The sequence below is a fragment of the Ctenocephalides felis genome, unplaced genomic scaffold (genome assembly GCF_003426905.1).
Source record: "Ctenocephalides felis isolate EL2017-DRISC unplaced genomic scaffold, ASM342690v1 CF-g0.4_SCAFFOLD_01886, whole genome shotgun sequence".
NCBI lineage: Eukaryota > Metazoa > Arthropoda > Insecta > Siphonaptera > Pulicidae > Ctenocephalides > Ctenocephalides felis.
The window spans coordinates 164,970,186-164,982,532 of record NW_020538040.1 but is presented as its reverse complement, the minus strand read 5'-3'; the positions used below and the strand labels follow the sequence as shown (position 1 = coordinate 164,982,532).

General features: G+C 26.9%; 1 protein-coding gene across 1 annotated transcript in view; it reads right to left on the bottom strand.

Moving 5' to 3' along the window:
• LOC113376188 overlaps nt 1-12,347 on the bottom strand; it is a 332,376-nt gene that overhangs the window by 97,018 nt on the left and 223,011 nt on the right. Inside the window, exon 9 of the mRNA XM_026616105.1 lies at nt 10,521-10,646. Within this exon, the coding sequence (XP_026471890.1) occupies nt 10,521-10,646 (126 nt within the window). The remainder of the gene's footprint in view (nt 1-10,520; nt 10,647-12,347) is intronic.

The window sequence follows — 12,347 nt, the reverse complement described above, 5'->3', positions numbered from 1 at the left end:
AAAATATTTCATTATAGGAAGTACTTGTGATGTAAATTTTGCTGAACTCAATAGTAATTTATAGAAAAGACGTGCAATAAAATAATACAACTAGACATCAGAACAATAATGAAGCAAATTTATATGGAACTCTCGATATAAAATAAACAGTACTAATCAAATCTGGCATCTCTATGATCAAGTACTCCCATCCCAACGCTCAATTACACCCAACAATATTTCTATTATAACATTTCGCTCGAGTTAATAAAACTTTGATGTTATCGATTGCACAAATAATTGCATTTTATTGTGAACTATTTTCTGATAGAGACATTCAACCTGATATTGCATTAATTAGTTATTTCAAGTCGATATCGTAGTCGAAGGTCTCGCAGTTTCTGCGTCTCGTCCTGTAGTTGTCATATCGTTTATATTCAACTCAATTTCAATCAAATGAAGTGGCCTGAGATTGCCGATATTAGAACTAATTCTGAACTTGATGATACCATCAGTGTAGTTTATACCAATTGAGAGAACTTATCGCATTCACTTGAAAATCAAACGCACTGGAGAAGATCTATTAGATATTAATCTTGCAACTTTAAACATTCTGAACATACTCTGGTTCATTAAATAACTCATGATATATACATGTATATTAAGGTGGTCCTTAATATAGACATTTTCGAATTTCCTTGCTCCCAAGGGCTCAAATGGTTCCAAATTGATAAAAAACAATTCTCTGAAAGTTTTAGCTCTTAATATTAACTTTTAGATAGTGCACAATTCAATCAAACTTCGTATGGAAATAGCATGGAAATTTTTTTGAAAAGTTAAGTGAAGTTACAAAAAGCATTACTTACTTGAAATTCTTAGATTAATACTTATACATATTAACCACACATAACTTATAAATAATTATTAATTGGAATAAAGCACTAAGTGTCCATGATTACTTTTTTATATTTTTTTTTAGAAATTAAATAAACGAGATGTACCTCATCCGAGGCAAGTTTAATTTCTGTAAAAGTTGTAAATGAGCGAAGCAGAAGTATGGAAAAATAAAGATGTTTTAAAAATCTTTAATTTTTACTTGATGTTATGCCCTCAAAGAAATATATATATAGGTATATATATAAGTATGTATGTATATTTCGCTATCTATACGATCCACAAACTATTCTCTCACCCGATTGTTCTATATTCGGCCGTTTTAAGCCTTTAATTAAATAGTGCGGTTATTCATTTAACTCTCAGATATTTGCTATGTTTCAGACGAATTCGGGCCTTGTAATTCAAATATTTCGTGATAGAAACTCATTAAAATTGTCGAACACAATACAACCGCCACCAACAATAGATTATTGTATAAAATGAGCTCGAAAAGGCGATTATTAACGATAATTAATAAGATTGATACTTTGTTTTACATTTGATATAAACGATATAGAGATTAACTTTGTTAGATTGATTTCATTATTTGGTCTTCGGTTTAAAATTAAGGAGATTGTCAATTTTGAACTTAAAATTTATTACATAACAATAAAAATATTATATTTCATATTTAGTTTTTCTAAATCGTAAGGACACTATATTGATAGAGATTTTGTCTCAAATGATCATTGAAGTAGCATACGTGATCATAACATTGTCTCAGTATTTAATTATGATAATTGTGAACATAATACAAAATTAGTTTTACTCAGTAAAATATGACTAAATGTGACGAAAAATAAGATGACCATTGGTCCCGGATTTTTCGGAACAATCCTGGATTTCACCTTGTGCCCTGTTTTTTTCTATGTTCTGCCTAATTTTTTTTTGGCCCCGGTTGTTCCGAAAGTGAAAGCAATGGGATTTATGCTAGTACTTGTTAATAAAATTACATATCATCAAGTATCAGAAAATGATATGTTTTTATATTAAACAAATGATATTTCTCTTCATTACTAAATTATTATTATATTGCGTAAAATATACAAAAAGCTTTTTTAATATTTCGACGTGTCATTTTTATTATTTTTATATGCTGATATGAAACAAAGGAGAAAATTTCCAAATGCCAGAATTCAAAGGTGGTTTAAAATAGCATCTCAACTCTAATAATCTAGAATTTCCACTTATAAATTTATGAAAATTAGCAAAAAAAATGAAAAAAAAACTTTGATTGTCAGAAATGCTCCAGACAATTTACAAGATTCGACTTGAGATAGGAAAACTAAATGTGATATTTAACTTCCCGTAGGGCAAGTTATAGTAATCGCAAAAAAATCGAAAATGAAAATTTTTGCATTTCTCGACGTTTCAAAGGTTTCTGAATATTTTGGCATACCTTAGAAAAAATGGATGTATGTGTGTGTGTGTGTGTGTATGTATGTGCGGATACAAATTTTCGTCGACGATTTCGGGAACACCGATCAACCGATTTGAATAATTCGAAAAACATTCGATTCGTATTGATAAGGAGGCGTGCTGATTAGTTTTTGGCGGAGGCAGGTCTAGCCGTTCCGAAGATACGGGGCAAAAAGTGGCGAAAACGGTAACTCAGTTTTTAAGAGAACGGAGCGTCCGATTTTAATAATTCAAAAAACATTTTACTTGTATTGACAAGGTGAAGAACCGATCAAATTTTCATGAAGGCAGGTCTAGCGGTTTCGGAGATCTAATGAAAAAAGTAAAAAAAAATGCCATTTGGCGGTCAAAAATGATCATTAGACATATGCATATCAAATTATCAGATATTTTATAGAGATTTTAACAATAAGTATAATTTTGGTTTACATTCCTATGGGTTCCGTACCAATGTTTACGCGTTAGACGTCGACGCGGCGCCTACGCGGTTTGATATTTCGTCTTTATGCAGTACGATTGCTTTGAAAAAAAGTTTAGATCTTTCAAAATATGTCAAAATAAAGAAAACATTTTTTTCAAAAAAAAAATTAAAAAAAAAATTAAAATTTTTTTTTTTTAAAAAAGTAATTTTTTGTCTAATTGTTTGTCAAAAATCTTATTTTTTCGAAGTAATTTTTTTTCAAAAATGTTAATCGTTTTTAAAAAAATAATAATTTTTGGTACGGGAAGTTCCAGCAATTTGCCTTAAGGCACGATGCCTTAATTGCCTTAAGACAGAATTCCACTTACAGCTAGTTTTTATTAAAAATTGTACAGTAATTTATACAAGGATGAAAAAAACTATACGTAGTACAATATCAACAGCATTGCACTTATTGTCAATAATTCTGATTAATAATATAGATGCATTTAACATCGATAATTTTTTTTTGTTTCTTAAAATAGTACTTGCTATTTTAAATCTTATTTTGGTTGTTTGGCATAAATCTAATCAAATTCAAAGTAATATACACGTGTATATGAAAATACGTACATAACTTTTAAAAATACGTAATTTTTATTATGAAATGTAAGAATAAACACGTATAGTACTTAATCATTGCTCATTATACGACCAAGAAAATTATCAAGAAATCTCAAACAAGACATCCATATATTAAATAATATTAAAATACACATTTCATATGTAAATTTACGTTTTGCATACATTAATTGATATTTTGTTGCGATTGTATAATTTACATTAGTCTTCAGTAATATATTCCATCAAATGTTAATGAATAAATAAGTACGAAAAATGTTGTAAGAAATATAAAAATATAATAGAACGTGGCAATGCTCAATTAATATTCGATAAAAAATTTAATAAACAAATTATTAAATAATAATAAAAATATTTTGTATACGTTTACAATTGTTTTTCATTTTTATCGATACTTTACGCGATGCTGGGTGTCCCAGAATTCAACGTCTAGCTGAAACAGGATAGTATTGACCTTAATAGTTATGAAAAATATTTAGAAACAAAAACGTTTTTTTCTAAAAGATGTTTTTTTTAAACTTCTTTCAAGACAGTTAAGATCAACACTATCATCCATTTCGTTTTGACGTTTAGTTCTAGGACACCCTGTATAATTATAATTATAGTAATAAAGAAAAGTATATTTTATCTTGGCATAAAAGCTCTATAACATTTATATGAAGCCTTTATAAAAATTATGAAATGCTCGATAGAATTCTTAATATATCAGTGCTCTTCAAAATCTTTAACAAATTAATAAAATTATTATACCTGAGAAAACCATTATAATAACAACTATAAATATTAAATTACCCCTTATCGTTTATTAACGAAGTAAATAGTGCCAACTAATTACCATCTACGTGTCGAGATTTATTTCTTGCACCTGTGTAAAAGTACTTTTCTCGTAGCAATAAGTTTACGTCACCTAGTCGTAGTCTTCTACGAAATTACATGCAAATTAGGTGTAAGCTTCCAACTTAGCACTTCGAGTCATTAGAGCAAACGATTTAGTTTTAAAAAAAAAAAACAGGAAAAACTTGAACATTATATGCTGTACAATTCATATGATATTAAAGTTTTCTACAAGACACGTAAAGAATTAAACACATTAACTGGGAAACTTCCATGCTCAAAGTTTTTCAACACCCAAAACGTATGTAGTAGTTTTCAGATTTTTCTGCGCTGGTTAGTCACAGGGATTATAAGATTATTATATGAAAATGTATTTAAAAGTTTTGAGTTTAATTACGTGAATGTAATTAATGTAAGCAGATTCATATACATATTTAAAATAAATGCAATTATTTGGTTTTATCAACACCCTATCATACTTTTATTTGCTGGAGCTTTTATATTGTATTCTGATGGATTGATTTTTCATATAGTGTATTTGAAATTTTATATAATTTTAAAATTCAAAAAGTATATGAATAATTTTTGAAAGATTAGGTACCTGAAATGAGTATAAGGAGTGAAATCAATAATAATTTCATATAGATAAAGTAAATGCACAATTTTCCAATTTTCAAAAAAGTTTTAATTTTATAATAACTGATTTTGAATCCTAAATATCCAAAAAGCACACAAATTTTGTGAAAAAATCACTTTTCCATTTGTTGATAAATAAAAACATTCAACTTTGGTTATCACATATGACTCATACTCTTATTCTCATTTTTATAACATTTATACTTATTTCTAATAAATTTTAATTTGAAAAAAAAAAATTAAACCCTAAGATTAAAAAATAAACTAATGATGCATTGTATCAACTTCTCCAAACCTTCCCAGAAATCTTTTAAAAATTTGAATTCTTTTTTATTTATTTTTTCAATAAAAATGTAAACAAAATTTGTACAATTTAATGTACGTATGTATAATTTTTTCACTTTTTCAGTAGACCTGTATTCCTATAAATTTATTCAACCAATTTTTCAATTCGTCAATACAAGTGAAATGTTTTTTGAATCATTCAAATCGGACGCTCTGTTCTCTTAAAAACTAAATTGACATTTTTGGCACTTTTTGTCCAATCTTCGAAACGGCTGCCATTATCAAAAACTAATCAGCACGAAGTTTTTTGAATCATTCAAATCGGTTGATCCGTGCTCTCGAAATGGTCGATAAAAAATTGTATCCGCATATACGCACATACATCCATTTTTTGAGTCCTAGGTATGCCAAAATGTTCAAAAGGCTTTGAAATGTAAAGATAAATAAAAAAATATTAATGAAAGTTGATTAAAATTTAACTAATTATAAATTCTAAAGAAGAAAATGACAAATTTTACAAATATGTTCTTCACCGTCCATTTACGAAAATACGTCAAATATTGGACCAGGTCGAAACGAAAAGAGTTCGATGAAACAATTATACTTACATATTAATTTAGTTGCTTCTTTGTAAAGCAGATTAAATTTTCTCAAACAATATATCATAAAACTTCATAATTCTAATATTTATTATTTATTACATCGACTTCAGAATCAGTAAAAAAACAGCAGTACAATTTGCTGCTCGCACAACATGTATAAGATTTTTACAAGAAAAGCCGAGAATTTATAGCACACAAGATTTTAATTTATAATACCTATTTTTCTCTAACTATATTCTATGTAATTTTTTTATTATTTTTTGCCATCTAAAGTAAAATTACCTCTGCATGCATATTCGAATAAAATCTCGACATATGCGCTTTCCTCGAGCATAAATTAAAAATAATGAAAATAATATTTTCAACTACAAAGTCATTTTGTAAATTGATATAAGCATAACAAAGGTTGTATAATTTAAAAGTAATTTGTAGAAAATAGTTGTATAAATTATGACAATCGATGTAATAGTAATTTTAGTAAATTCCATTAAAATATAATATATAAAAGGCAAATTTTGTATGTGGTGTTTTATCATTACAGTCATTTTTAATAGTGCTTTTATATAGAAAAAAATCTACCGAGAGCATATTTCTTTATTTCATTTAAATTTAAGTACTTATATTATTATTTACTGAATTTTGTAATTATTTACATTTTTATTTTTAATTTATTTAAGAAAGTATTTATATTTAGAATCTACTATTTCTTCTTTCATCTACCAGTTAGTTCTTGCCATTCATTTGCTTATTTATACATTTTAATTATTTATTATTGTTTTAATTTATCTATTACTCGATCTATTTGCATAATCAATTTGTTTGTATAATCATTAATGTAATTATCTGCATATTAATTTATTTGTTTATTTATTTATCTATTTATTTGCTATTCAATTTATTTAATCACTACGTTCAATTATTCATACATCCAATTATTTGTTTATTAATCAATAAACAATTTACACTGATATTTTTGTTGATGATCTACTTTGAATTTTATCAATGTACTAATTTATATGAAAAATAAATTAAGTTTCAAGTATAGTAGTAAAACTTACTAACAAACCGAATCTGCTATTATAAATTTTGTTACATAACCAACAACAATCAAAACTTGTTTATTTTTTAATTGAAGAAGATAACATATTATTAATATATTTTATAAAATATGTTACTAACTTGTATTCATTTAGGTGTACTGGGTGTTGAGAATAGCAATTAAAGCTTTAACTATCTTAAATTATGACAGGTGGTTTTTGGTAGGTGATTTCAATTCAACTCAGGTATATAGATTTTATATAATTTTTTTTTTACATTTACATATAGATTTAGAATAACTCTCTCAAGAATGAAATTTTATATTTTACCTTAAGAGAACGATTCTGCCACATAATACAAAAATGTTATGGCAAGGCCATGTTATGAAAAACTTTCCAAACTAAGGCAAAAGCCACGTGGTCGGTGTATAGTCTGACGTATTTCTCAGGTTATCAGATAGAAAACCTAACCTAAAAACCGTACATATGTCAAAAAGACGATCTTAGATAACAGGGTATTTCTGACCCAGTTTCATAACATACGAGTTTATGTGTAAAACGCCTGAATGCACAGCAAATACATGACATTTTGACAGTATTTAGTATAATTCAGTAGCATAATGTATAAAAGTTGGAGCGTAATATGGCCTTGCAATAACATTTTTCTGTTGTGCGACAGAATCTGTCCCTAAACTTAGCAGCAAAAATTTTGTAATTCAATTTATGTCAATTTTCTTACTTTTTATATTCTTAATCTTGATTAATATTAAATATGTGGGAATTAAGGAACCTTGGAATTGGATAGAAACAAATATTCATGTCATGACATTTTGTATTTGTTTTGATAATGATATATTTTTAATACATTTTTATAAAACATAGAAATATATTTCTACTTATTTATATATTTCCATAAATATATTATTAATTAAAGAGTGCAATGTCTGAGAAATAACTCTTTACGGATCAGAGACATGGACTCTAAGAAACTACCAGGAGAGTTTTAAAAGAAGACAAAGAAAGGAGTCTACTGAGCATGATCCCGAAAAGGAAAGGAAACTAGATCGGACCCATTCTGCAAAAATGTAGTTTTATATGACGTTGTCGATGGTAAAATACAGGGAACTGATAGTCCTCAGGATCAGAAAGTATGGAAGCAGAAGTACGGAAAGAGAAATGCATAGAAGGATATAAAAATGGTGAATATTAGTAATAAAATTGTACTAGAAAATAAACATGAGAAAAAAAGTGAATTATTGATCTGTGCTCTCACATCAAAGACCTGCCTTCGGTCAGACTACTATTTATTATTATTATTGATGTTAAACCTAAACAGTTTTGTCATTATTTGATTAATAATAATTGATCTGCTATTTTATTGACTTTCTTATACAAAGTAGAATTTATCTTGAAGGTTTTGGAATTTTAGTGTCGTGTATAAGTAGCTTGTTGAATGTTTTACAATTCCACAAGTGGTCGTACCACAAGTGTTTCCGGAAAGCTGAAAATGACCACGCGACCAATATGTAAATTGGTGAAGATAAACTTGCTGAAAACACAATATATATATATATATATATATATGTGTGTGTGTGTGTGTTTGTGTGTGTGTGTGTGCGCGCGCGCGTGTGTTTAGTCAACTATGCCAACGATATTCAAAATAATACGCAAAAATCGCTACATCATCGCTAAAAAGTTGGAACTCATTTGTTTTCACAATTATGCTTTCTAGCGCACGCCGCATAGTACTGCCACAATTTTGTTACACGCGATTTTTTCAAGGGTCCTTATTAAAAAAAAAAGAATTAAACTAATTCTTCGCTCTTTAAGCTGGGAGTCGAACCGGCAGTAGCGTAGTGGTTTAAAACACCACTCCGCTCCTGTCTGTTTTGCTCCGGCATAAAAATAAACAAAAAGAGCAAATTTTTGGACAGGCCTCGTCTAGAAAAAAGCGAGGCCGAAAAGATTTCTATCATACACAAATACGCAGATACACACACATACATACATATAATATATATATATATATATATATATATATATACTTATATTGATTGTTTCTTTTCCGAACAGTAAATCCAATAATAAAAAACAATTTGTTTTTTGAAGATGTTTAATACGACGTTTCGGAACTAGGTACGTTCCATCATCAGGTTTATTCTGTAATAATTTATATATCCATATCACTAATATTTTTTTGTTAAAAACACTCGATTTTTTTGGAAGATATTTGTAGATGTTACGACTACACAAGACTTAAACACACTGATAATGTGTGTTTAAGTCTTGTGTAGTCGTAACATCTACAAATATCTTCCAAAAAAATCGAGTGTTTTTAACAAAAAAATATTAGTGATATGGATATATAAATTATTACAGAATAAACCTGATGATGGAACGTACCTAGTTCCGAAACGTCGTATTAAACATCTTCAAAAAACAAATTGTTTTTTATTATTGGATTTACTGTTCGGAAAAGAAACAATCAATATATTGAAAAAATCCAGGACTTATCTATTGAATATATACTTATGTGTGTGTGCGTTAAAATCTGAACAAGAAACTAATATATCTCATTTATTTTACGATTTCGTTATATCGGATCAACCGATTTGAATGATTTAAACCACTTTCGATTCGTATTGACAGGGGGGACATGCTGATGAGTTTTTGGCAAGGGCAGGTTTTTGAGATAACGGAGCGTCCGATTTAAATGATTCAAAAAACATTCTATTTGTATTGGTTTCGAAAAGCCAATAAATTTGTTTTTTAAAAAATGCCAGTTGATGATCAAAAATTAACCTTAGACATATGCACATTACAGATATTTAATAGAGTTTTTAATAATAAGATTGAGACGCAGCGCTTACGCGCTACGCTATTTTGTTTCCACCCAGCTAACGCAACGCAAAATTTCTGAAATATTTCATAATATATTAGGTTATTTTTTTTAATTTTAAAATTCTCAAAAATCTATTGTTTTCAAAGTTTTTTTTTATAAAAGAGGATTTTTTTTTTAAATTTAATTTTTAGCACGAGAAGTTTCAGCAATTTGCCTTAAGGCACAATGCGATGGCACCACTAGTTAATGTCTTTTTTTCTACAGTTTTTCTTGTCCATTTCAAAACAGGAGTAATTTTCACTATATAACAAAAACTTAAAACTAATTATTAAAATTGAAATATCACCAGAAAGAAAAATTGAAGAGGCATTCTAGTAGGAAGTTGATATCAAAAATAAATCATTGACTCTATAAAAATGTGGTAATAGTATAATGTTGAAGTAGTACAATTTATCAAGACGTTTGAAAAATTACATTCTGGTACGAAGTTTTTTCTAATAAAACTTATTATATGTTTATTTGTGTTCACAAGCAGAAATAGTGAGTAAATCTAAATTATTTAAACACGTTGATAAAACATTAATGTAATTTTAGTAGTATAAGTCATCTTTGAAAGCACTCCGCAGAGATATGTACAAACTTTGAAGTTTATCCGTTCATCAAGTATTTAATGCCAAATTATTAAAGTTTCGTCATTTCCCCGGGAAACCAACACGTATATCTGAGATAAGAGGTTCGAGCTAAATTATAACTAGAAGATTCATATATTCTATGACATAGAATCTATGTATTAAATAAATTTCATAGAATATATTTCAATACATAGAATATATATATTATTAACTTCGCGTAGGGTAAGTTAATAATATATATTCTATGTAAATTTCATATTAATTTTATAATTTTACCTGTAGATACTGTATTTGTCCCTGTAAAGCTGTAGCTTCCTTCCTTAATGATTGTAGCATTTCTTTAGCATCCATTGATGTATTATCAAGGACTACTTCATTTTTGAATGTTGGTGGATTATTATCCTGAAAAAAAAAACAAAATTAGGTTAATTACATGTTTGAACCAAATAATTAAACCAATAAATGGTTTATGTAGTATTTACAATTTAGAGTAAACAAATAAAAATCATTTGATATATCGTCAAAAGCAAAATGTTTTTGGTAAAAGTTAACCAATGTTGAGCCAAATATTCAAGATTAATTTCACAACTACTATCCCAATATTGGTTAAAAAAACATGTAAAAATATTACGCCAATTACAAACAATATTGAAGCTGTGTTTTTTTCTTTCATTTTCACTCAATATAGTTAATTATTGATAATACGGATACAATTTTTACAGCATTTATTTCCATTTGTGCATTTTTGTCGAGAAAACAAAATTAGAAAATCGGATTTTCTGGCCACAACAAACTTTTCTTACGGGAAGTAATTAAGTATAAATTGTTTCACATATTTTAAGTTAAGTTATAAGGCATTCTACGTCAATTTTGAGTTCTATTTTAAAACAAATACAAAATTAAAAAATGGTTAAAATAATAAAAATGGTTTTACAAGAACAAAATCATTTGCTCGTAACATTTGATATAAAAATTTTCTTGTGTACATAAAAAATTTAACAGCTTTACGAATATAAAAGTTGTACAAAATTTCCAATATTAAATATTATGCATAGAAAAGTTATTGTAATAAAAAGCATTTGCTTCGACGAACTGTTAGCGTATTATATTCTGAAAACGTGAGCAAAATAATTTAGTTCGTTTCTGAATACAATGTTACAATTTATAAAATACTCTTATGCGAATGCAATATTTAATTTAACAAATACTTTATCAATTATTTTGAAGCGGTTTAAAGTTTATATTTTCTGTAAATAGGTATGCGCATACAAATATTCTTGTATGATATAATAATTTTGACTAATTATTTAAATGAACAAATAATATCAATTTAATTTCATGAAACAAAATTTTTGCTACGCTGGTATTAAAATAGTATTCGATTGTAATGAATATTTTATTACTGCAATAAAATTAATTACCCTGAAATCAATAAATTGAAGTATTAAACTTGATTAATTTGTTTTAATAATTTTATGTGTATTGTAATCTAAATATGAGAAACGATATCGAATAGAGGATAAATTAAAAATAAATTAATTGTGATGGTTTAATTAAGCTCTAGTTGAAATGTTATGCTTAATTAAGTACAACATACATACCTACATACCTACATATACCTACATATTTATTTATTTATAATACGCCAATCGGCTATATACAGTTAATTATATAGTAATGTAACATAATAATGTTAAACTATGTTATTTATATATATATATATATACATATATATATATGTGTGTATATATATATATATATATATATATATATATATGTATATATATTTTACAAGTATTTTTATTTTTCATTTAAAAAAACTTTTTGACCGATTGATAGTCGACTATCCAGTAACATAATCTTTTGTCGTTTTTAGATTTTTATTTTTTTACTCGAAATTTTTCAATAATAAAGTAATATCAAGGATTTTACTATTTTAGAATCCTGATTAAATGCTCTAAATTTTGATATAACTTGCCAACACCCTTTAATAAATTTTTTTAATGAGGTCTTCTCAAAGTCGACCAATTTTAAAAATTTTGAATTCCTAAATAAAATGTCTTAATTCTGAAAAACTTAGAACAATTGTGTTATTATTTTTCA